This window comes from Meles meles, chromosome 4 (genome assembly GCF_922984935.1).
Source record: "Meles meles chromosome 4, mMelMel3.1 paternal haplotype, whole genome shotgun sequence".
NCBI lineage: Eukaryota > Metazoa > Chordata > Mammalia > Carnivora > Mustelidae > Meles > Meles meles.
The window spans coordinates 112605563-112631465 of record NC_060069.1 but is presented as its reverse complement, the minus strand read 5'-3'; the positions used below and the strand labels follow the sequence as shown (position 1 = coordinate 112631465).

Here is a 25903-nt window from a genome sequence, read left to right as displayed (position 1 = left end):
ACATGTGTGCATAAATTCTGAACTCACTTAGCTGATCTTTGAGGACCATGAAACTGTCATGGAAGAAAATAAGATTAAAATGTTATGGTCCAAAGGCAGACACATGTATGGGTTGTTATAAGAGGCATTAATCACCACTGTGAGAGTAGAACAGGAGAGACTGGGAGGTTTGATGGAAGACATGAAACCTGGGGTATGACTCTGAAGATGGATGAACCCCAAAGAAACAAAATCAAGAGTGTGAGAGACACCCTGTCACAAAGGTTGACTGAATTCACCGACACATAAGACAGAGTAACCAGGGAACTACCAGATCTTCATGAGATGATGGGACAGAGTAGAGGATAATTGGAAAACATAGGGAGGGGGCAGGGCTGATACTGGAAAGATAGATTTGGGATGGATGGCCCAGGAATCCCTTGGATTGCAAGTTAGAAGTTATAAAATAGGTGTGGATCTGAATTACATACAGCCATCATTAAAATATTGATCCATTTACTAGTGAATAAGAAAAGATAGCTATTGCTGACAGGTCCCTAAGGTCACATCAATATTAACCCGAGAAAATGAAGCCACATCTTAAAATTGGAAATAGCTTTAATACATTTTTATTTATGCTCTAATTCATGCATTTCCTTCATAACGATTGATTACTTTAGTCCTAACTAGCTGTATCAGATGGGGTTAAATGGTGAATCCACATTACCTTTACTCTGTGCTGACCAATATTTCAGGAAAAGATTTATTAAAGGCTTGAGAGAAATAAAAGAAAAAAGTTTGATAAACACAGCTCTTTTTCAGGAGAACCATTGAGCTATGTAAATTAATGAGGCACAGCACAATTATAACAGGAGGAAATAAGAAATGTGGCCCAAGCCAGAATGAGAAACACTGTAGCAGTCATATGCAAAGTAATTAAATAAATGCACAGAAGTAAATGAATAAAATTAAACATGTGGTATCTCTTCCAAAAGAATCTGCTTTCCAAATGGCCATAAAGAACCAATTTTGTGCTGGTGTGGAATTTCATTTGTTTTCATTAACACCTCAGATTTGCGGCCACAGAGAAAGAAGAGATGTGGGGAGGAGGACCACTTGGAGCCCCCAGAGCACGTCTGGAAACGCCGTCCTCTCTGCTGGTCCCATCATTACTCGGAGTGGTAGGAACGTTTCTACTTTTGTGTGTAGTAATAGATTGTTCCAAAATGGCTTATTACTTGGCTTCTAAGGAGAACTCAAAGTGGTTTCTAAATAGCACTAATTAACTGTGAAATAAGATAAACTGCTAAGCAACTTCAATTTCACAGTAGTTTCCTGTTTATTCAACTTCCACTCAAAGGACAATATTGTCTTTACAATATTTCCCTTTTTACACATGCACACACTACACACACACACACACACACACACAAGTATACAAATATACTGTGCTGGACGTGTTTCACTTGCCCTTTTCTCTGTCCTAATCTCTCCCCTGAAGACAGGGCCTGTGTGAACTACACCCATCCAGTGCTTTGCCATCCCGTGCTTGGCTGGGTTTGGCCAGTAGGTGGTGCTATCCGAGGATGAAAATGAAATCCACAGAGTTCCTCCCCAACAACTTTCTCCACGCACCAGGAACATTCCCATAGCCCAGGGAACTTGACTTTCTCTCGTGAATTCCCTGTATCTTTATAAATAGTCCTATTAAACTTTTCTTAAAATGCCCAGTTTGAGTACCATTTGTTTCTTACCAGGATCCTGGATATTACATAGCCCTTCCAACACACACCCAACCACGGTCATGAATCTAACAGATACAACAGCTTATCTGCACATATTCTCATATATACAAATATTTGTGCATGCATGTACATCCACACACACACACTCTCCAAAGAGATATTGTTTACTATCAGTGTGAACCCAGAGACATTCAAAATCAACTGGAGAAAACAGACATGCAGGGTAAACAACACAAACTTAAGTCAGAAAGACTGATTCTAGCTCCGGCCTGTGTCCAAACAAGCTATAAGACATGGGATTTTATGTCACCTCCTTGGTAAAATATTTTAAAACAAGGGGTTTGAAGAAGTTTCTTTAAGATTCTTACCCTATAGATCTAAATCTGTCTTTAAAAAAACTAGAGTTCTGGTTTGGATTGTATTCTAATAATTTTTCTCACTTTTATCTTAGCCATAAGGTTATTATTATGTTTCAATTAGATTATATTTACTTTTTCTCCCATGCCCTCTGTTCCACGGTGAAAAGAAAGTTTTGCTTGAAATAGGTAATTAAACAAAAAATTATTTGGCCTAGAAAGTTTAGACAGCTGCTTAAATTATTCACTCCTCTGTCTTCGTTTAGACATAACATTATTTAAAAACAAGCTAATGGTTTTTTTTAAATCATGCAGAAATTATTAAATATGAAATTTCAAACTTACTCTGCATTCCCTGAGGTTTGTATGTGTTTTGAATGATTTGAAAATGACTGGCTTGTGGTTTGTGAAAGGCCCAATTCTTACCTCTTGTCTGGCTGTCAGAAATAGCTCATAGAATTACACGGCATGGAAACCCAACTCTCATTGCCAATAACTAGGAATGTTTTGGGGTAGACACAATAAAAATATTTTTATTTCTATGGAGCATATCTAGCATCAGTTTTGTATAAGAGAATAAAAAACCCTTGAAAGGGGCACTTCTCTGCCCATGTTGAGTAGGTGGCTTTTCCTCCTTATTAGTCTGCTTGCTTCCTTCTTAAATGTGCCAAATCAAATTTAAATGGTACACATTTTAATTAGTATTTTAGTATACGATATGTTTTTATAAGGACCAACATTTTTAAGATCCCCAAATCCCAGTAAAGATTAACCAAGTAGAAGTTTCTTTTCTTTTCTTTTCTTTTTTTAAAAGATTTTATTTATTTATTTGTCAGAGAGAGAGAGAGAGAGAGGCAGGCAGAGCAAGAAGCCCACTTCCCGCTATGAGCAGGGAACCCGATACGGAACTCGATTCCAGGACTTCAGGATCATGACCTGAGCTGAATGCAGACACTTAACTGATTGAGCCACAAGGCATCCCCCAAGTAGAAGTTTCTGATTCTACAATAGCCAGCCAGCCATGCAAGTTTACAGGTTTCACCTATACCGTATTCACTCCCCCCAAGTATCTTTGCCGAAACCTCAAAAAGCTAATGCCTCGATCACAATGTCACTGATGTCATGCCTGAATATCTTCCTTTGCAATTTCAACCTATTTTCACCTCAAGGATAACATTCATTTTCCAACACAGTAGTATTGTTTCAGTAACCTTAGTCTCCTCACCGGCAAAGCCCCCAAAGAATGATGTTTAAAAGTTCCGGATGCCCTTCATTCCTCTCTTACTCTATGTGGTTTTATTTTTTATAATTTTGATAAATAGCTATAGGATGGTGCTCATTTCTGGATAATCATGGTAACCTCACAGTGTAGAGGGCCATATATAACATTTTCTACTTTACGTTACTACAGTATCATAATTTAAAAATTATTATTTTAAATTCTACATACATATAGAACTCAGAGATCAAGCCATATCCTTCAACAGGAAAATCCTATGTAAACATAATGTCTAGCTTAATGACCAGGGCTACCTTCTTTTCTCAGTTTCACTTCATTTTTACCTTAGGTCAGCTAGAATTTATCTCTCCAGGCCCGGTGGCCAATTTTATATAGACAAGTCCAATTTCAGGCTTGATTTGCTCTCTTCAAAGCTCTCTGGTACTTGGAATTTTTGCTCTGTTTACTCATTGAACCACTCCTTTCCCTTAGACATCTGACTTAGGTCAAGTTTAATAAGTTGTTAAAGCTCAGTACTTTTGTTTTAATACAATCAAAGACATTCTGATCATTTTACCCAACACAGTAAATCCTTTTGTTGATTGATTTAGGAAAATATTCATATCTTCAATATTTCAAATCCTTAAAATTCCTGAAGTGTTCTTATTTCACAACCCCACACGCTAAAACTATTCAGTAGAGAAATGCTTATCATGGGGTATAATTCTGGAAAATCACAATTGCAAGTACTGGAAACCAATAGTACCTAATTGTTTTATTTACATAAATTCTGATGGGGGGAAGTCCTAGTCAAGCTATTCAATGCATATCATTGAGTTTTATGGGGAGTTAATAATTCATACAAACCTCCACATGGCACAGACATTCTGTTCAGAACGGGGAATATACTAGAGAACAGGCCCCAGTCTTTGCTCTCAGGAATCTTAGTCTTCAAAGGTAGACATGGATTATTAACAAACATAACATAATGGAGGGTAGAAAGTTAGTAAATCCTCAAGGTGCCTCAGTCAGTTGAGCTTCCAACTCTTGATTTCAACTCTGGTCATGATCTCAGGGTTATGAGATGGAGCCCTGGCTCAGCTCTGTGCTGGATGTGCAGAGAGGGCCAAGATACTCTCTCTTGGGCACCTGGACACCAAGCTCAGTTTGTTGAGCTTCCAAACTTTGCTTTTGGCTCAGGTCATGATCTTAGGGTCTTGGGAATTGAGGCCCAAGTCAAACTCTGTGCTCAGTGGGGAGTCTGCTTGATGATTCTCTCCCTCTCCCTCTGGCCTCCCGCCCCCTGCTCTCTCTGGAGTAAAATAAATAAATCTTTAAGAAAACATTCTCTCTTTCCCTGTCCCTTGTCCCCTTTTGCCCTCCTCTCTAATAAATAAATAAATAAATAAATTTGGAAGCTCTGAATTTGAAATATGTGGTCCATTTTATCATATAGATAGATAATTGAAGATTAAAGAAAATAGTTTGCTTGTGCTAAGAAAGGAAAAATATTTATTCTGTATATATCTTTGCACCAATGTTTACTTTTTCCATTTATTTCTGCTACTTATATGAAAGAAAAGCAGAGAAAAAAAGTTTATCGGGTTCTTCTGGGTTTCCAGCAGCCATGATATCGCTGCTGTCCCTTTCCTCCTCTGGGTCCTCAACTAGCTGCATGTATTTTGAAGAGCCCACCAAGTTTAGTACTCCCATATGTTCTAACTCCAGAAGGTGTCTTTTATCATATATGTATATGGTAAGACCAAGTGTGTGTAAGAGAAAAATAACAGAGTGTATGGCGAAAAAAAAAACCTCCTAGAAAATGTCTACCTTCCCTTTGGGGCTAAACCAAATTGCAGGATACTAGAAATGGAAGGAAACCTGAAACAGCAACTAGATAAAGTGATTCGCTCTATCTTTATCCGCTATCAAATGCAGTTCCAAATGGTATTCAAGTAGTACATGCTTTGATTTTAGCCATCTGCTGCCATCAGAGGTAGGACGCTTGTTCAGTCCTGGAACCTGTGGCTGTTATGGCTCATCTGACAGTTTGTCTCACGTGAAGATTTTGTCCATAGCCCCATCCTCATGAGTGGCACCTGGGGTAGTGTTCTTACAGAAGTGTTGCTGCTAATGTGGGAGAGAAGGAAGCTTTCTGACTTCTTTAATTAACTTCAGATGCAGAAAATAGCATGGGCAGCCAGTCCTAGTACTTTCACCTAATTTGGGATACATAGGAGAAGGAGCTTTCTAGTCTTAAAAATAAATAAATAAATGCAAATAAGTGTGATTTATAAACAAATAATAACTTTGAAAAAGGAATTTTAGAGCCTTACATATTCTCCTCCATGTTCCAGTGAAGCAGTTTGTCTTGGAAATGTTTTGAGAATAGATCACAGTTCATTCATTCCATCCAGTTCCATGAGAAACAAGTGTCTTTATAAAATAGTGTTGGTTAGAGGTTAGGATTTTCCAAAGGCTGTCCTGTAATGAAAATTTGTGCTTTTTTCCCCTCCTTTTTGTCCTGTAGTGGTGCACTGCACCATTCTAAAGAATACTATAAATGAGCACTCTATTAATTTGGAGCATTGTACTTCTGGCTCAAATAGCACAATTATCATTTCCACCAAGACTCATATGTTTTAAAAGAAATGGCATCAGATGGCTTATAAATATCACACCAGGTTCTCCCAATCAATCATTTCAAATACTAACCTGGGGTTTCATAGCTTGAGATAGTCATCTTTATAACTAAAAATATTTTCCATACTTGGCTAGTCTATATTATTTTATAAAAAGGATTCTGAAGCTGAGCTGTTATTTAAACATATGTTTATTTCATCATGGAGGCTGTGACAGATGGAAGTTTCTTCATCTGTAAATGGGGGTAGCAATAATGTTAAAACCATATGGCTGTTATGAGGACAAAATGTGATGACACGTGAAGCAGCACTTTGTAAACTGTATGGCATGACACACGTGTTAATTGTAATAATATTTACACTCCCCAACAGGCAACTGCACACATTTTATGGCTCAGATAATGGACACCCACAGGCACAACATACCCACATATTTAAGACCAAAAATGAAATTCACTCATTGTACAAGATCAGGGGTTAATGGCTATATGATTACCAAATGAGCAACACAAGTTGGGATACCAGGTGAATGCTTTCATTGCATCCATTATGAGTTTTGCCAGGGACAAGTAAAAAATCACCAGCTTTAATCTTTTACTTAACAGATGCAACAAATCCTGCAACGCAAGATTAGGAGTCATGTTTTCCTTTCATTTAGTTACTAAGTGTGAATTTAACTTTTAGGAACCTAAAATGATGTTTTTGCAAATTATGATGGGCAAATTTGCAACACTTAAAATAGAGCGGCACTAAATAATGAATACTTTTCTAAAACAAAAGAACAAATGGCAGGTTATAGGGCTATAAAAAATGTAATAGCTGTTAACAATTACTGCCCCCACTAACCTGACTAGAGAGAGAATGACAAAGCAAGGTTGGCAGGAAAGAATATCGTAGAGTATATTTTGCAATTATATCTGTATGCCCAGGGAAGCTGGTAGGGTATGGGCTTATGGGAGAGACAGAAAAAATTTCAGACACATGGAACAGAAAATGGGAAAGCAGAATGATTTAGGAAGATTTTCATGATTCCCTCACCCATGGAGCTTGTGGATGAAGCACATATAGGTAAAAAGTAATCACAGAATTATAATAAACATAAGTAAATATTTAGAGATACAATATTGCCTTTCTTTTTCTTTTCTCTCTCAGATGAGACTCCAATGAACAATTCGCAGCTTGGTAAGCTAATGAACATATATTGAAAATAAAAGTATGATTTTTAAAAATTTTAAGTGTTTTTTGATTATCAGTTGCAGCTAAATATGATGAGTTCTGATTTTATAAGTTTGTTATATTTTATATAACATCTGAACTCATATGAGACCTGGTGGTCAATTTTTATAGCATTTTACAGATGATTTTTTTTTTTTTTCTGGGCAGGCCAGGGAGTATCAGACTTCTAAACTGCATAATCCTTTGGTTATTGGATTGAATTATAGTCAAATAGATTATAGCATTTATCATGTCATGCTGTTACTTCACAAGATACTAATGACAGATGTTTTGCAGGTATAAACTGGGATAAGGTGAGATAAATCCAATATTGGACCTTTCCACTATGTGTATTTTATTGCTTGCAGGTTCTCCAAGTGACCCTCCTTTCCAGCTGAACGCCATTACCAGTGCGCTGATATCAGGAATGGTCATTCTGGGAGTCATGAGCTTTTCCCTTCTCTTGTGCTCACTGGCCCTTCTACACAGGAAGGCACCCACCAATTTAGTGTTGAATGGCATAAGAAACCCAGTCTTTGACTGACTGTAACAGGTCCCTCCTTTTGGGAAAAGGATTCACTGACCATACCATGGGTGACTTGTCAGTGTTTCATCCAAATTGAATGCCAGCCAGCATTTGGTATTTATAGGTTTGATAGATTTCACAGTGTAGCTCATTAGCATGATGATAGTGAAAGAATTTTGATGCTATTGTTCTTGTCATTTATGTATGTGGTCAGCCCTATTTGTATGGCACCAATGGGTATAATGACAATAAGCAAAAAATATTCAGGACTTAGATCTTACAGGATCAGTCACATTTCATTTTATTTCAAATTTCTTTTGATTATTGGTTGTTACAGAGATAAAAGGTGGGTGTAGAAAAAAATACATTTGTTGCATTTTTCTCCCCTGGTAAGTGTTAAAACCCGATGTAATAGCATTTAGAGTTGTATATGTGGTCCTAAAATGAAAGTCACTCTTTTGTTTTATTCCAGATAATTCCAGCTTGGGGATATGTTTTAATTGGACTGGCCAATTTGGACACTTGAGATTTAATTACTTATTCTATGACCTGTGTTTTTGGCTGATTTCCATGTCTGATGACATTCATTTAAACAAAACAAAACAACAAACTCTTGGGAAATGTATCTTAACCTGGAGCATCTACTTGTGTAGCAAATAGTAAAAATAGTCATTAACCTCTGTAAGATACTAAGTGACCCTAGATCATTATTCATTTGTATAGAAATGACTGTGATAGTTTTTTCCTGGTTCAAGTGAGAACATCAACACATGTTGACTCTCCTCCCAGGTAAACCGCTCAGCTGCTTTTGTAGCTTTATTTCCAGCAGTGAGGCAACTGCAAAGATCCTTCTTCATTCAAGAGCCATTACATGGGAAAACAAACCTTAGTTGTGGGAGAGGACATTGTCCCCACACATGTGTAGTGTTCCCATAGGGGTTTTTAACAACCTAGTTTCCCTTTTTTTCCTATGACAAAGAGGAAACAGGCTAAGTGTGTTTTTGCAGAACATTGTTGCAGTCTTTATGAAAAAATGTTCTTTTCTCACAAATTTCTGATGCTGGCTAAACAAAGAATCTGGAGGAGCCTAACTTGTTAGGGTGTCTTCTTGAAAGTGTCATGTTCACCATGGAATAAACAGTATTTTCCTATATAGTAAACTGCAAGAAGTATGCGGTCTTTTATCAGTTTTGCAAAAAGTTTTTAAAAGTCAAGTTTTAAGCAGACTATGTTCTTACAAAAAAAAAAAAATTATCCTTCCTTTTCTTCAGCTTATCTACACAACTGAATAGAACAATTCAGTGACAAACATCAAAATCTAGCACATGGCTACTAGATGTGTTATGTTACCTGTAACAACTGCTGTAGAGACTAATTTATATTCAACCTTTGTGATCCATTATTCAGAACTTAATTTACTATCCTATATGCAAATCGCTATGCAATTTTAAATTTGTTTCAAATGAAGTAGCTATGCTCTGAAGTTAATAATTAAATCAATCATCAAATGAAAAACACCTTTTCTCCAATTTGTCTGAACAGATCAGAAGAAAGTGTTTATATTATAATAATTAGCTATATGATTGCCTCAACTTTCTCTTTCAATGTTTAGATACAGTCAAAGTGAAATGGGTCTGGAAAGTATTCAGATAATTTATTCAATATTAAAAAGTCTAACACTTAGAAAGCCAACTTCCTCTTCCCTGTGTTACTTCAAAATCCCTTTGAAGTGACCATTCTGAACTTTATCTGTATTAAGAATTTATTTTCTACTTTAAAGGGGAAAATCCTACAGAAAAGAAAAAGTACGGACCATGTGTGCTACTTATGTGATCTTATATGCACATGGATAATTAAAATAGTCTAGTAAATCTATTTCAGATACTTTAAGTGAATTGCCATTAATCTGAGGATTAAGTCCTGTGAATAGGACGTTATCATTGAAACCAGTTGGTCAGTTTGATTTTGTGCTTTAGGGTACTGTTTCAGGTCAGTGACCTTTTACATTCTATATACCACTTTTTAAAATTGAATAATGGACACATCATTTTGTAAGCAACTAACATCTCACATTATTATTATTTTTTTTGCCTTCCTGTCACTATAAATGAGAGAATCAGAGCTATAATGAGACAAACCATGTTTGTTTTATATAGTTTTGTTCTTATCAACCTGCAGTTATGTGTAGTATTTAGTTGCACTGAATATTTTGGTTACTATAGTGTGAAAGCCTTACAAAATATGTGCAAATGTTCCTTCAGTTTTAATACCTCAAACTGGTTGTTTTTATTTTATTTTATTTTTTTTTTGGCACTTCAGGGGTTAGGTCTGATGACATGTAAAAGATGATTGCTTAATAAAATAATTGTAAATGAATATCTTTCAAATAGTCATCTGTTCTTGTATTTTTTTTTTTAAGATATTTCTCCTTCCTAATCTCAACATTCTCTTCCTAGTTTCATGAACGTTAAGAATGAACTTAAAATAAGCTCCTTCATGCAACAGGGAAGGGCAGTGATCTCTGAAGCTAGATGAAGCTTGTTCTCTCCATATTGAGCTTCCTGGTTACAGCTCTGTGTCAGGAGACCTATTCAGGAGATCAGCTGACAGTAAAGAAGTGTGCTTTACCTTGAGTTTGAGCACTAACACTGAACCTATAATTTTTAAAACTTTGAGGGGAAAATCAGAACTGGAAAGACAAGGAGCTCAACCTCTGCCTAGAGTTTCACAGGCTCTCATGACAGTTCCCAGGGTCAGCCTGTCATCTCTTGTTTTGAGAAGTGACACAGAGTTGAGGAAAAAAGGTTTTCCTGACTCAGGGAGAATCTCATCTTAAAGAAATGAGTAAACCTCTGGGTCTCCATGTGATGGCACGTAGATTTGGGAGAATCACAGAAATGATGGTTCAGGAAGGGACGTTGTCAGCTGTGGAAAATATAAGGTAGTAAACCTCTAGAAGTGAGAAAAAAGCAGGAGAAGAAGTCCATGGGAGACACTTGTTTGTGAATACATATGAGGCATAATTTGAAGGATTTCCAGAGCACTTGGCAGGAAAGAATTATAACAGGATGGAGAGCCTTCTATTATGACTGTGGAGGCTATTAGGCTAGCACACATTGGCTTTCATTCCATATTTATAAGGGAAAAAGCAAGTCAATCACAGATCAATTGCTTTTGAGAATGAGGTTTCTCAATTATTTACAAGTGGGGAGACATTTAATATAAAACAATTCAAATTTGTAATTTAGAAAAAAAATGTAGTTGGGTAGTAAACAGAACAAATGCCAGGACTACCTGTTGTATTAGTCAGGGTTCTCCAGGAAAAGAGAACTAATGGAATATATGTACTGGATATAAAGAGGTTTATTTTAAGGAATTAGTTTACATAATTATGGAGGTTGACAAGTCACAAGATCTGCAGTCAGCAAGGCCCAGGAGGGCTGGTGGTGGATCTCTAGCCTGGGTCCAAAGGTCTGAGAACCAGGAGAGCTGATGGTGTATTTCCAGTCTGAAAGCTAGCAGGCTTAAGACCAAAAAAGAGCCATTATTTCCATTCAGTTCCAAAGACAGGAATAAACCAGTGTCCCAGGTTGAAAAGCAGTCAGATGGAAATTATTCTCTCCTAGTCACAAGATGTTCAGCCCTTTTGTTCTAGCCAGACTTTCAAATGACTAAATGGGGTCCACCCACATCAGGTAGGGCAATCTGATTTGCTAATGTATTCAAATGTTAGTGTCATCCAGAAACATGTCACAGACACACCCAGAATAAGGTTTGACCAAATGTCTGGTGACCTGTGATCTAGTCAAGTTGATATAAAATGAACATCACAGCTGGTAAACTGGCAAACCCACCATCCATTTGTCTGGTACTTCTGAAAACCAGAAGTCCTAATCAGTCCAGTAACAGTAAGGGAATGAATAAATAAAAATGTTACATAATTTGGCAGTTTATGATTGCAATGATTATGAAACACTTAATATCTAAATGTAGGGACTTATGATCAGAGGGTACTCTTTTATGTTAGCTAATAATATGGATCAAATAGAGAAAAGAGAGGGCCACGAGTGGGTGGGCAGTGATGAGCTCCAAGTCATGCCAAATTATCCTGCAGCATTAGGAGAAACAGGACAGAAAGAAGCTTGGCATCAAAGTACCAATGGGTCCCCATTCCACAGAGCTGGTCCTAGAGCATAGTGAGAGATGACATCAGCAGTGGCAGCAGGCCAGAGCAATAAAGAACAGAAGACAGCAAAGCAGAGATATTGGGGGCAAATGCAGCAAAGGAAGTGCTGGAGACTGAGAGAAGAGGCACCTTCTTAGTGGGAATGAGTTCACTAGTGGGAGACAAAAGAAGAATATCTGGTAGCTGTTACCCATATTCATCCTGATGGTGGCGGATTTCCTCCAGAGGCTCCAAGGAAGTGGAAACTGGATAAACATGTCACCTTTTCATGTTTGTGAGGATATCTTGCCTGATTGCTTGTTGGTAAACAGCATCAGCCTCTGCAAATTTGAACACAGGAGAACTGAAAAATAACGTTAGTTAATGCCACTTTTTTGCTAAGCTAGCAGGGAGAGAATTGGTTTGGGACCTCTACTCACAGGTACTAGATACAAGATTTGGGAATCTCTGCTCAGTAAACTTCATTTGTAAAATGCTTTGTATTCTTGAAAAAGTGAAATCGAGAGCTCAGATTGTTATCTCTGCATAGTTTAAAGCTCCAGTTCCTTTTGCCTCAAGTATCTGGGTATTTTCTGTTTTACTTAAATTGCCAACATAATTACCTCAATTTTCCCCTACACTTTCCATGTTGAAAGTGAAGTGCTATCATTATATGGAGGTTTAGTGAAAGTCAACGTGGCCCCAATTTTGAGGTTACTTTTCATCAAGAGTAGAACTCTATTAGCATTGCCCAAAGTGGAATCCATTACTGAGTAGTCCTGCTGGTTTGGCTAATCAACCAGTACCGGAAGATCCTGGGAGAGTTGTGGTTTGACAATTTCATGCAACTTAGACTCAAGTTATACAGGTCCTTAAGCTATTTCTCCTCTTGTATGTAGTTTGTAACTTTTTCTTTTTTTTATAATAGTGAACAATTGACTAAAATGAAAAATTACTTGAGAGGAAATATAGTACTTTTTAGAAATTATTTACCACTTGGGAATTGAAAATGATTTACTTTTTTAAAGTTGTTGCTAAAATGAGGGGGGCAGAGAATAATGCAGAGACCGAGGGTTATCAGAGGATCTGACTTAAGCCTATGTCACCATTTACTCACAACCTTAGAATGTTAGATATATTGATTTCTGTACAAGGATCTTTATCACTGTATTACTTTGGATCAAAAAGTATTAGATGCCACTTATATGTTCCCAAATGCAGAATTCTTAGACATACTACAGTATGTTTTTGGGATATAAGAATATGTAGACACTGAAAATCAGTTTTAAAAAACCTTTACCAAATAAGAATATGCTGGACTATGAAAAGAAAAAAGAACCCTGAACCATATCCATAATATAAACTCCCGCAGAAAAAAGACAGGAAGGAAACTGATAGAAATGTTAACAATGGTCAGTAAGGAAAAATAATTGTATGGCTCTCTAGGATGTTTCCTTTTTTGGAGAAACTATCCAAGTCATTTAAACAGAAAGTAATTTTAGTTTTCTAATAATTTAGAAGTTGAGGAAAATGTTTTATATATATTATTGAGATAATTGCCTCAATTTTAAACTTTATTTCATTTCAGTTACTGAAAAAATTATTTATACCTATTCTAAAAAGCATACACCTGAAAGAAAAATCCCAAACCTTTCTGGGAGATAGAATGTAACTGCTTTGCTTATTCCCAACATTTTTCTCAATTGTTAATTTTAATACTTTAGTCAATATGCAAATGGCCTGCAATGCTTCAGATTATACAATGGTCGATACTAGATACTAAGCGGATTTGGGGGAACTCTGGCTTCTATTGATAGCGATGAATGAGCTATCAGATTCATTGTTTTTCATTTGTGCATTTGTTTTTCCCACATCACTGACATTCATTATGGTTAGCTGGGCTCACACTGAAAATGGGTTTATGCTCGGGGAAATGGTTGAAAAGCATCATCATCTTCATTATATCAACAATGAAAATAATGTCTGTCCATGCTCTCTAGAGTTGATGGCTGGAATGTTTGAAAACGACACCCAGACATTTTCCCTCTCACCCTGAGGGGAAAAAATAAATCCATGCTAGCGTTATGTTTTTATTTTACAAATAATCTGTTTTCCCCTTGCCCTTTAGATCTGAGAAAAAGCTGCGTGTAATGAATGCTATTTGAACATAGAGGCAATTTCCAGAATGAGTATAATGCCACTGTCTGTCGATTCTTGAGAGAGCTGGCATATGAAAAAGATACAGAAATTTTCCAGATTACCCCCTCGGTTGAACACTACCCATATTCTAAAGTAAGCAAATAACTATTTTCTCTGCGTTTTCACCTCACCTTATCTCCCCTTCAGAAAATTGATAATTGCTTTGTTGGCGTTTCACATTTCTTCCATTACCTATTAAGTATTCCTGAGAATAGGTGGACAGAAATTCATTACAAATATAAGATCCGAATTCCTGCAAGTCTGAGGAAAAAGACTGCGGCAGCTTTCCTCTGTTAATTTAATCATTCTTGGGGTTAAATTTTTTTCTCAACAATGGATCTTTCCTCAAATGGCAACCAGCGAAAGTAACTTTATACCCAGAGGGGTTGAAATAATGCCTTAAAAACTGTGTGGTTTTTCCTAAATTGTCATCTGTACCATTCAAAAGATATCACGTTTTGCCTCAGCTTAAAATCAACATTTTTTCTCTCTTCAAATGGGATTAAGGGAATAACAGAGCCAAGGATAGCACATAAATGTGTATCTTTTGCTCTTCAGTCTAAATTACTTCTCCCAGTATCTAAACTCTGTGCTAACTCTAAATGGAAGGCAAGAAGTAAAGAATAATGTGCTGTCTTAAATGTAGATGGAAGATAAGATGTAGAGACTAAATTTTAAAAACCACACCAAGATATATTCATTCCACTCTCACATTTAAATAATGCTCACATTAAATAATTGTTCCAAAGGAACTGTCAAAACGAAACAGTCATAGCTTTCCTTAGCTGAGCTCTGACAACTATAAAAGTCTAATGCTCACAGTGAAGCTATGAAAATTATTTTTTAAAAAATCTTCTGCAAAACATGAGCAAAAACTTACTTCTATCTGATTATTGTCAGAAAAAATGAGCAAGTTCGAAAATGTGCATAAGGTGAAACTTTCCAGATTATATTGATTATCAGGGCTGACCTAAGGAATCTAAACCTTGTAGGACAAAATTGAGTTTCAAGGACCTATGTGTAAATTGCAAATGTATAGTAAGTACTATTGTTTTTAACTTTTGTCTTAGTTGTCATCTATATCTGTGCTTTCTGTGTTCGGGGAAAATGTGGAACTTACTGTGACATGCATAAGCTCTGCAAATCAGCACTTACAGGTTCCTGAGGGCCTTAGAGTCAAGGAATTGAACACTTTGCTTTTATTTTTTATTTTTTTAATATTTTCATATCTGTTTATTTATTTTTTATTAACATATAATGTATTATTTGCTTCAGGGGTACAAGTCTGTGAATCCTCAGTCTTACACATTTCATAGCACTCACCATAGCACATACCCTCTCCAGTGTCTATCACCCAGCCACCCTATCCCTAGCCCCTGACCCCCAGCAACCCTGTTTGTTTCTTGAGATTAAGAGTCTCTTATGGTTTGTCTCCCTCCTGATCCCATCTTGTTTCATTTTTTTCCCCTCCATATCCCCCATAACCCCCCACCCTGCCTCTCAAATTACTGGTATCAGAGAGATCATATGATAATTGTCTTTCCCTGGTTGACTTAATTCCCACTATTATAATACCCACTATTTCCATCCTGGTCATTGCAAATGGCAAGATTCTGGGTTTTTTGATGGCTGCATAGTATTCCATCGTATATATATACCACATCTTGTTTATTCGTTCATCTGTTGATGGACATCTAGGTTTTTTCCATAGTTCGGCTATTGTGGACTTTGCTGCTATAAACATTTGGGTGCACGTGCCCTTTTGGATCACTGCATTTCTATTTTTAGAGTAAATAACCAGTAATGTGATAGCTGGGTCAGAGGGTAGCTCTATTTTCAACTTTTTGAGGATCTTTCATACTGTTTTCCAGAGTGGCTGCACCAGCTTGCATTCCTACCAACAGTGTAGGAGGGTTCCCCTTTCTTCACATCCTCGCCAACATCTGTTGGTTCCTGACTTGTTAATATTAGCCATTTCAACTGGTGTGAGGTGGTATCTCACTGTGGATTTGATTTGTATTTCCCTGATGCCGAATGATATTGAGCACTTTTTCATGTGTCTGTTGTCCAGTTGGATGTCTTCTTTGCAGAAATATCTGTTCCTGTCTTCTGCCCATTTCTTGATTGGATTATTTGTTCTTTGGGTGTTGAATTTGATAAGTTCTTTACAGATTTTGGACACTAGCCCTTTATCTGATATGTCATTTGCAAATATCTTCTCCCATTCTGTTGGTTATCTTTTGGTTTTGTTGACTGTTTCCTTTGCTATGCAAAAGCTTTTGATCTTGATGAAGTCCCAATAGTTCAGTTTTGCCCTTGTTTCCCTTGCCTTTGTTGATGTTTCTAGGAAGAAATTATTGTGGCTAAGCTCGAAGAGGTTACTACCTGTGTTCTCCTCTAGGATTTTGATGAATTCCTATCTCAAATTGAGGTCTTTCATCCATTTCGAGTCTATTTTGGTGTGTAGTGTAAGGAAATGGTCCAGTTTCATTCTTCTCTATGTGACTGTCCAATTTTCCCAACACCATTTGTTGAAGACACTGTCTTTATTTCCCTTGGACATCTTTCCTGCTTTGTCGAAGATTAGTCGATCATAGAGTTGAGGGTCCATTTCTGGGCTCTCTATTCTGTTCCATTGATCTATATGTCTGTTTTTGTGCCAGTACCATACTGTCTTGATGATGACAGCTTTGTAATAGAGCTTGAAGTCTGGAATTGTGATGCCTCCCACTTTGGTTTTCTTTTTCAGCATTCCTCTGGCTATTCAGAGTCTTTTCTGGGTCCATATAAATTTTAGGATTATTTGTTCCATTTCTCTGAAAAAAAAAAAAAACTGGTGGTATTTTGATAGGGATTGCATTAAATGTGTAGATTGCTTTAGGTAGCATAGACGTTTTCACAGTATTTGTTCTTCTAATCCATGAGCATGAACTCTTTTTCCATTTCCTTGTGTCTTCCTTAATTTCTTTCATGAGTGCTTTATAGTTATCTGAGCACAGATTCTTTGCCTCTTTGGTTAGATTTATTCCTAGGTGTCTTATGGTTTTGGGTGCAATTGTAAATGGGATCGACTTCTTAATTTCTGTTTCTTCTGTCTTGTGGTTGGTGTATAGAAATGCAACTGATTTCTATGCATTGATTTTATATCCTGACACCTTACTAAATTCCTGTATGAGTTCTAGCAGTTGTGGAATGGAGTCTTTTGGGTTTTACACAAAAAGTATCATATCATCTGCAAAAAGTGAGAGTTTACCTTCTTCTTTGCTGATTCAAATGCTTTTTATTTATTTTTGTTGTCTGATTGCTGAGGCTAGGACTTCTAATATGATGTTGAATAGCATTGGTGATAGTGGACAGACCTGCCTTGTTTCTGGGCTTAGCGGAAATGCTCTCAGTTTTTACCCATTCAGAATAATATTCACTCTGGGTTTTTCATATATGGTTTTTATGATATTGAGGTATGTACCCCCTATCCCTACACTGTGAAGAGTTTTGATCAAGAAAAGATGCTCTATATTCTTCAAAGAAGACATACAAATGTCTAAGACACATGAAAAAATGTTCATCATCATTAGACATCAGGGAGAGTCAAATCAAAACCACATTGAGATACTACCTTACACTAGTCAGAATGGCCAAAATCAACAAGACAGTAAACAACAAGTGTTGGAGAGGATGTGGAGAAAGGGGAAACCTCTTACACTGTTGGTGGGAAAGCAGGTTGGTGCAGCCACTTTGGAAAACAGTGTGGCGATTCCTTAAGAAATTAAAAATAGAGCTACCCTATGACCCTGCAATTGTACTACTGAGTATTTACCCCAAAGATACAGATGTAGAGAACAGAAGGGCCATCTGTACCCCAATGTTCATAGCAGCATAGACGTTTCTGTCTAATAGTTTAGACAGTCGCTAAACTATTGAAATAGTCAAAATGCCCTTCAACAGATGAATGGATAAAGAAGATGTGGTCCATATATACAACAAAGTATAATGCCTCCATCGGAAAGGATGAATACCCAACTTTTGTATCAACATGGACATGACTGGAGGAGATTATGCTGAGCGAAATAAATCAAGCAGAGAGAGTCAATTATCATATGGTTTCACTTACTTGTGGAGCATAAGAAATGACATGGAGGACATTGGGAAATGGAGAGAAGTGAGTTGGGGGAAATTGGAGGGAGAGACAAACCATGAGAGACTGTGGACTCTGCGAAACAAACTGATGGTTTTGGAGGGGAGGGGGATGTGGGATTGGTTGAAACCAGTGGTTGATATTAAGGGGGGAAGGTATTACATGAGCACTGGGTGTGGGGCATAAGCAATGAATTTTGGAACACTGAAAAAAAGTAAATTAAATTAAAAAAAAAGAAAGGATGCTGTACTTGTCAAATGTTTTTTTCAGCATCTATTGAAAGTATCATACGGTTCTTGTTCTTTCTTTTATTAATGTATTGCATCACATTGATTGATTTGCGGAGGTTGAACCAACCTTGCAGCCCTGGAATAAATCCCACTTGGTCGTTGTGAATAATTCTTCAAATGTACTGTTGGATCTTATTGGCTAGTATTTTGGTGAGAATTTTTGCATCTGTGTTCATCAAGGATATTGGTCTATAGTTCTCTTTTTTAATGGGGTCTTTGTCTTGTTTTGGGATCAAGGTAATGCTGGCTTCACAAAATGAGTTAGGCAGTTACCCTTCCATTTCTATTTTTTGGAACATTTTCAGGAGAATAAGAATTAATTCTTCTTCAAGTGTTTGCTAGAATTCCCCTGGGAAGCCACCTGGCCCTGGGCTTTTGTTTGTTTGGAGACTTTTGATGACTGCTTCAATCTCCTTACTGGTTATGGTTCTGTTCAGGTTTTCTATTTCTTCCTGGTTCAGTTTTGTTAGTTTTATAGGTCTCTAGGAATGCATCCATTTCTGCCAAATTGTCAAATTTGCTGGTGTATAGTTGCTTATAATATGTTCTTATAATTGTATTTCTTTGGTGTTGGTTGTGATCTCTCCTGTTTCATTCATGATTTTCTTAATTTAGGTCCTTTTTTTTTTTCCTTTTGATAAGTCTGGCCAGGAGTTTACAATCTTATTAATTTTTTCAAAGAACCAGCTCCTAGTTTTGTTGATTTTTTCTACTGGTGTTTTTTGGTTTCTATTTCATTTATTTCTGCTCTGATATTTATTATTTCTCTTCTCCTGCTGTGTTTAGGCTTTTTTTTTTTTCTCTTCTTTCTCCAGCTCCTTTAGGTGTAGGGTTAGGTTGTGTACTTGAGATCTTTCTTGTTTCTTGAGAAAGGCTTGTATCACTATACACTTTCCTTGCAGGACAGCCTTTGCTGTGTACCACAGATTTTGAACCATTGTGTTTTCATTATCATTTGTTTCCATGAATTTTTTCAATTCTTCTTTAATTTCCTGGTTGACCCATTCGTTCTTTAGTAAGATGCTCTTTAGCCTCCATATACTTAAGTTCTTCCCAACTTTCCTCTTGTGATTGAGTTCTAGCTTCAGAGCATTGTGATATGAACATATGCAGGGAATGATCCAAATCTTTTGGTACCAGTTGAGACCTGATTTGTGACCCAGGATGTGATCTATTCTGGAGAATGTTCCGTGTGCACTAGAGAAGAATGTGTATTCTGTTGCTTTGGGATGAAGTGTTCTGAATATATCTGTGATGTCCATCTGGTCCAGTGTGTCACTTAAGGCCTTTATTTCCTTGTTGATCTTTTGCTTGGATGATCTGTCCATTTCAGTGAAGGGGGTGTTAAAGTCCCCTACTATTTTTGTATTATTGTCAATGTGTTTCTTTGATTTTATTATTAATTGGTTTATATAGTTGGCTGCTCCCATGTTAGGGGCATAGATATTTAAAATTGTTAGATCTTGTTGGACAGACCCTTTAAGTATGATATAGTGTCCTTCTTTATCTCTTATTATACTCTTTGGCTTAAAATCTCATTGATCTGGTATAAGCTTTCTTTTGATGTCCATTAGCATGGTAAATTATTTTCCACCTCTCCCCCTTTAAATCTGGAAGTGTCTTTGGGTCTAAAATGAGTTTGTTACAGACAGCATATTGATGGGTCTTATTTTTTTTTAATCCATCCTAATACCCTGTGTCTTTTGATTGGGGCATTTAGCCCATTTACATTCAGGGTAACTATTGAAAGATATTAATTTAGTGCCATTTTATTGCCTGTGAGGTGACTGTACTGTATATTGTCTCTGTTCCTTTCTGATCTACTACTTTTAGGCTCTCTCTTTGCTTAGAGGACCCTTTTCAATATTTCCTGTAGAGCTGGTTTGGTGTTTACAAATTCTTTTAATTTTTGTTTGTCCTAGAAGCTTTTTATCTTTCCTTCTATTTTCAATTATAGCTTAGCTGGATATAGTATTCTTGGCTGCATATTTTTCTCACTTAGTGCTCTGAATATATCATGCCTCTTCTTTCTGGCCTGCCAGGGCTCTGTGGATAAGTCTGTTGCCAATTTAATAATTCTACCATTGTGTGTTACAGGCTTCTTGTCCCTAGCTGCTTTCAGGATTTTCTCTTTGTCACTAAGACTTGTAAGTTTAACTAGTGGATGACAGGGTGTGGACCTATTTTTATTGATTTTGAGGGGGGTTCTCTGGCCTCCTGGATATTGATGCATTTTCCCTTTGTCATATTAGGGAAATTCTCTATGATAATTCACTCTAATATACCTTCTCCCCCTCACACTTTCTTCTTCTTCTGGAATCCCAATTATTCTAATATTTTTTCATCTTATGGTATCACTTATCTCTCAAATTCTCCCCCCGTGGTCTAGTAGTTGTTTGTCTCTCTTTTGCTCAGCTTTTTTATTCTCCCTCATTTGGTCTTCTATATCAATAATTCTCCCCTCTGCCTCATTTATCCTAGCAGTAAGAGCCTCCATTTTTTATTGTACCTCATTAATAGCTTTTTTGATTTCAGATTGGTTAGATTTTAGTTCTTTTATTTCTCCAGAAAAGGGTTTTATTTCTCCAGACAGGGTTTTTCTAATATCTTCCATGCCTTTTTTGAGCCCAGCTAGCACCTTGAGAATCGTCATTCTGAACTCTAGATCTGACATATTACAAATGTCTGTCTTGATTAGGTCCCTAGCCTTTGGTACTGCCTCTTATTCTTTTTTTTTGTGGTGAGTTTTTCTGTCTTGTAATTTTATCCAGATAAGAATATATGAATGAGAGAATAAAATTCTAAAAGGGCAGCAATGACCCCAGAAAAAGTATGCTAACCAAATCAGAAGAGAAATCAGGGGGAGAAGAAAGGGGATAAAAATAAATTTAAAAAAAAATATATATATATATATATATTAGACTAGGGATTAGAACAGAGCCACCCACTTGATTTTGGGTGTATTTTGGTCTCTTAGAAGAAACTATGTACCAAAATTTTAAAGAAAGAAAGATATCTATATATATATATAGATATCTTTCTTTCTTTAAAATTTATACACACACACACACACACACACACACACACACACACACACACAAATAAGGTTAAACACAATGAAGGGATGGAATATAACTGTAAAGACTAAATTTTAAAAAAATTCTAAAAAAGGAATTGATAAATTGGTTGGAAAAAGAAAGAAAAAGAAAGTGAAGAGAATTTGCTCAGGCTGAAGACTAGAACAAAGCCCTGTGCTAGATTTAGGATATATTTTGGTCTATTAGAAATTGTATCCCAAATTTTTTTAGAAGAAAAAGCCCTATATGTATACAAAAATAAAGTTAGATACAATGAAGGATAAAATCTGACTATAATAATGAAGGTTTAAAAAAGATTTTTTAAGAAAAGTATTGTTAAGATAAACTAGTTAAAAAATGTTAAAAGCAGAAAGAGGAAAAGTTAAAACAATAGAATAAGAAAAAGATAAAATTGAAAAATTTAATTAACTTTGTAAGACTTAAGTATCATGGGGAGAAAACCATGAATTCCATGCTTTGCTTTCCCCTCCTCTGGAATTCTGCTGTTCTCTTTGATCAGTGAGCTTGGTCTTGGCTCATTGTTCTCTCAGTCTTCTGGGGAGGGGCCTGTTGTAGTGATTCTCAAATATATTTGCCTGAGGCGGAATTGTGCAACCCTTGCCAGGGGTTGGGCTAAGTAATTTGCTCGAGTTTGCTCTCGGGTGCTCTCGGGAGCTTTCGTTCCCTGAACACTTTCTGTAGAGCTCTGGAGGTCGGGACTAAAACTGGTGGCTTCCCAATCTCCTGCCCAGAGGAGCCAAGAGCTTAAGGCCCCACTCCTCAGAAAAAAGTAGTCAATCACTTGTCTCCCTGGTCTCCGGCCATGCTCCAAGCTGACCCGGCCTGTGACTGAGCGTTTCTGTCTCTGGCACACGGCCCCGTCTGGAGTCTCCAAACCCAGCAGATTCCTGCTGCACAGCTTTTCCAGCAGAGGAAGGTGGGTGTCCCGGATCTGCCACTTGTGGGGTCTCTGCTCAAAGAGCAGTGGTTCAACTGTGCCACGGATAACAGTTTAAGGTAACCCCAAGCTGAGCTCACTCCTTGGTTCTGTCTCTGTAGTCAGCTTCCCGCTCTGATACCTGCAAGCTCTGCTACACTCAGACACCCCCAATCTTTCAGTGACCCTGTGGGACCCGAGATGATACTGTCCCCATGAGGGCTCTACCCCCACTTAGCCTCTGGAGCGATGTCCCTCAGTGGAGCAGATCTCTAAAAGTTCAGATTTTGTGCTCCATTGCTCCACTGCTTGCTGGGAGCCAGTCCCTCCCTCTGTGGTCTATCTTCCCATTGCTTTGGATTCATATCTCCACATGTCCTATCTTTCAGAAAGTGGTCGATTTTCTGTTTCTAGAATTGCTGTTCTTCCTCTCTTTGATCTCCTGTTGGGTTTGTAGGTGTGTGGAATGGTTTGATAACTATCTAGCTGAACTCCTGCGACCTGATTTCATCTCAGTCTGCTACTCCTCTGCCATCTTGACTCTCCCAGAATAAGTTTTTAAAACATGGATTTACATTTACTGCTTACTGCTTCTCCAAGTTAGTTTTCTCATCTGTAAAATGGGGATAATAATAATCCCCTCTGTATCTATGCTAAAGTGTTGCAAATAAAATGAGGTAATAAATAGGATTCCAAAAACTGAAATGAAAAGCTTCAAACCCATATGCATATAATCAAGTCATAACACCCCCTAGATAGCATAACATCCAGTCAAAGGAGTACAGATATTGTTCCTTCTTTCCAAAAGTATCCCCCAGCTTCCTATTTGTATTTTCTTTGGCAGCCTTAGTGCTCTTGTTAGAATGAGATGAGGGAGAAGAGCAAACAATTTAACAAGTAAGAAATAAGTGAACAAAAAGACCAAATTCACAAGGTTTGGCTCTTCTTCAGAAGCTTAAATTAAGCTCTAGATAGTACTTTAAATATATTGTATATTACCAAGCTAATTCGTTGAAAAGAATGTTTATCTACCACTGGGACTCTGGAAACAAGAACTCAATTTATGAGCATCAAATTAGGGTCACTGAATGACATTTGAGTGCCTGTGTGTTGGTCAAAGTGCAGGTGCCTCCTTGCTCTAAGCTGAGAAAATGCAGGTTATTGTAGATGCAGATTAGGAAGGAAGACAATAATGGCAGTATTAAGGGTCTCTTCTTCATCGTGGGTAATGATAGGGTCTTAAGTTTGTCTTACTTCTTCTAAGACCTATTGTCATTGGATCTCTTGGCATTCTCTGGTCATCTGTGTGTCCATGAGGATGCACTCTTTGCTGATACTTGTCACCTTTTTTGACTGGACATTAGTCCTAATACCCAACTGTGATCCCTGAAAGTTTTCTACTTTTCTGACAATTTTCAGAGCACTTTTCTCTACCTCTATTCCTATCAACTGCTACCTGGGTCCCATTCTGCGAGAATCATGAGCTGCAGAGCTCCTTGACCAAAACCCCAGTATTAGAAAGTTCTTCTTTGGGTCTTCTCTATTACTTCTCCCTTTGAAATTTTGTACTGGCTGAGATCATGTCTAAGTCTCTGGAGGCTTGATTTTGAATTTTAGATGGGTGGCAACCCCCGGGAGATCCCTTTAATGTGGATTTTTATTTATGCTTACTCTCAGTTTACTTCTCTTTTGCTGTAGTCTGCTGATCAGTCTCAGAATCTCTTACAGCCTGGATCATGCAGGTCGAGACAGGGCATCTTTCGAAGAGAGAAACTTCCCTAGGCAGCAATTTCAGAGACCATTCAGGCCATTCAAATTATAACATTTCTAAGAAGGCAAGCAAAAATACTGCTAATTAAATGTTTAATTTTTATTATAGCTAGCATATTAATTTTAAGTAGCTTTAATTTATAGTTTAGTGTGATTTTATTTATGTGCAGCATGTATACTTTATAACACTGAGTGCCCTCTTGTATAATCAATGTGTATAGGATATTTATGTTCATTTTATTGGACTCTGAGCATAATTTTACTATTAAATATATGGAAGAATTTTATGCTTGTTTTTATGACATCGTTGGGTTAAGCTAGGCTTACTTTTATGCCAAGTCTCTTGTCAGGAACACAGCTCTCAATTTCGACATTGTTTCTATGGGAAAATACATAAATACATTGCCTTTCATGAACATCTGCTTGCCTATAATTTTAATAAAGCTAATTGAGCAAGACCCAGGTTTTCTTACTTCTACTGAAACATTTTCCCTCCCTGTGTTTCCCTCTCCTTCTTGGGATAATGATTTCTCTTGAGGTTATGTAGTTATGTTATATGGAGACCAAGTCTTTTACTATGAATGAAGCACTCATTTCCTTGAGATGCAACATTCTCAGGAAACCAAAGTTTTTAAAAAACACATGTATGTATGTACCTACATGGAAGGTGTTGCATGGATAAATGTATTACAACCAACAAAACCCTTAATTTGAAAAAAGATTTCCAGATGGGATTGGGAGGGAGACAAACCATAAATGACTCTTAATCTCACAAAACAAACTGGGGGTTGCTGGGGGGAGGTGGGATTGGGAGAGGGGGAGCGGGCTATGGACATTGGGGAGGGGAGGCGAACCATAAGAGACTATGGACTCTGAAAAACAACCTGAGGGTTTTGAAGGGTCAGGGGTGGGAGGTTGGGGGAACAGGTGGTGGGTAATGGGGAGGGCATGTTTTGCATGGAGCACTGGGTGTTGTGCAAAAAGAATGAATACTGTTACGCTGAAAAAATAAATAAAATGGAAAAAAAAAAGATTTCAATTAAGTGTTTTTATTGTTAGTGCTTTAACTATTCTTCTATCAGATATTTTACTTCATAGCTTTGTTCAGAGATCTAGATTTTACTGGCCAGTGAGGGCTGAACACCCTTTCCTTGTTATTTGGAACAAGATGGAGTCTGACAGATGTCATGTGGTGGTATTATGAGTAATCTGTGGTGGTCAGTAATAAAAGTAAAATATACCCAGGGTTTGAGGTAGCATTCAAAGTGGGAGGAATTAATGGTATGTTGGAAGGAATGTTGAGTAAAGAGGTGGGATGCTTACATTTACTTTGCCAAATCATAGTCTCTCTAAATTTCCATTAGATTCCTTATCATTGTGCTTTAGTAATTTCCTGTAAGAAATGCAAAAACCACACCTCTTCTACTTCATATGTCAAACTACTTCATTATATTAACAAATTAACCCAAGTAGTATAATTACATGTGGAAACATATGCATTGGCACTTTAAGTTTTCCACATTTGAAAAGAGAGTATCTGTTAAGCCTAACCATGTAGCCTTAGGTTAAACCAACAATAAACATAATTTGATAATTTGCAATTCCCATCTTAAGACTTTATATAATAAAGTATACATACTAGAATAAT

At 37.1% G+C, this 25903-nt stretch overlaps 1 protein-coding gene across 1 annotated transcript in view; it reads left to right on the top strand.

Moving 5' to 3' along the window:
* Positions 1–7700, top strand: part of ZPLD1 (zona pellucida like domain containing 1) — a 50092-nt gene extending 42392 nt beyond the window's left edge. Inside the window, exons 9-11 of the mRNA XM_046003808.1 lie at positions 1052–1160; positions 7094–7123; positions 7525–7700. Of these exons, the coding sequence (XP_045859764.1) occupies positions 1052–1160; positions 7094–7123; positions 7525–7700 (315 nt within the window). The remainder of the gene's footprint in view (positions 1–1051; positions 1161–7093; positions 7124–7524) is intronic.
* Positions 7701–25903: the final 18203 nt, after the last annotated feature.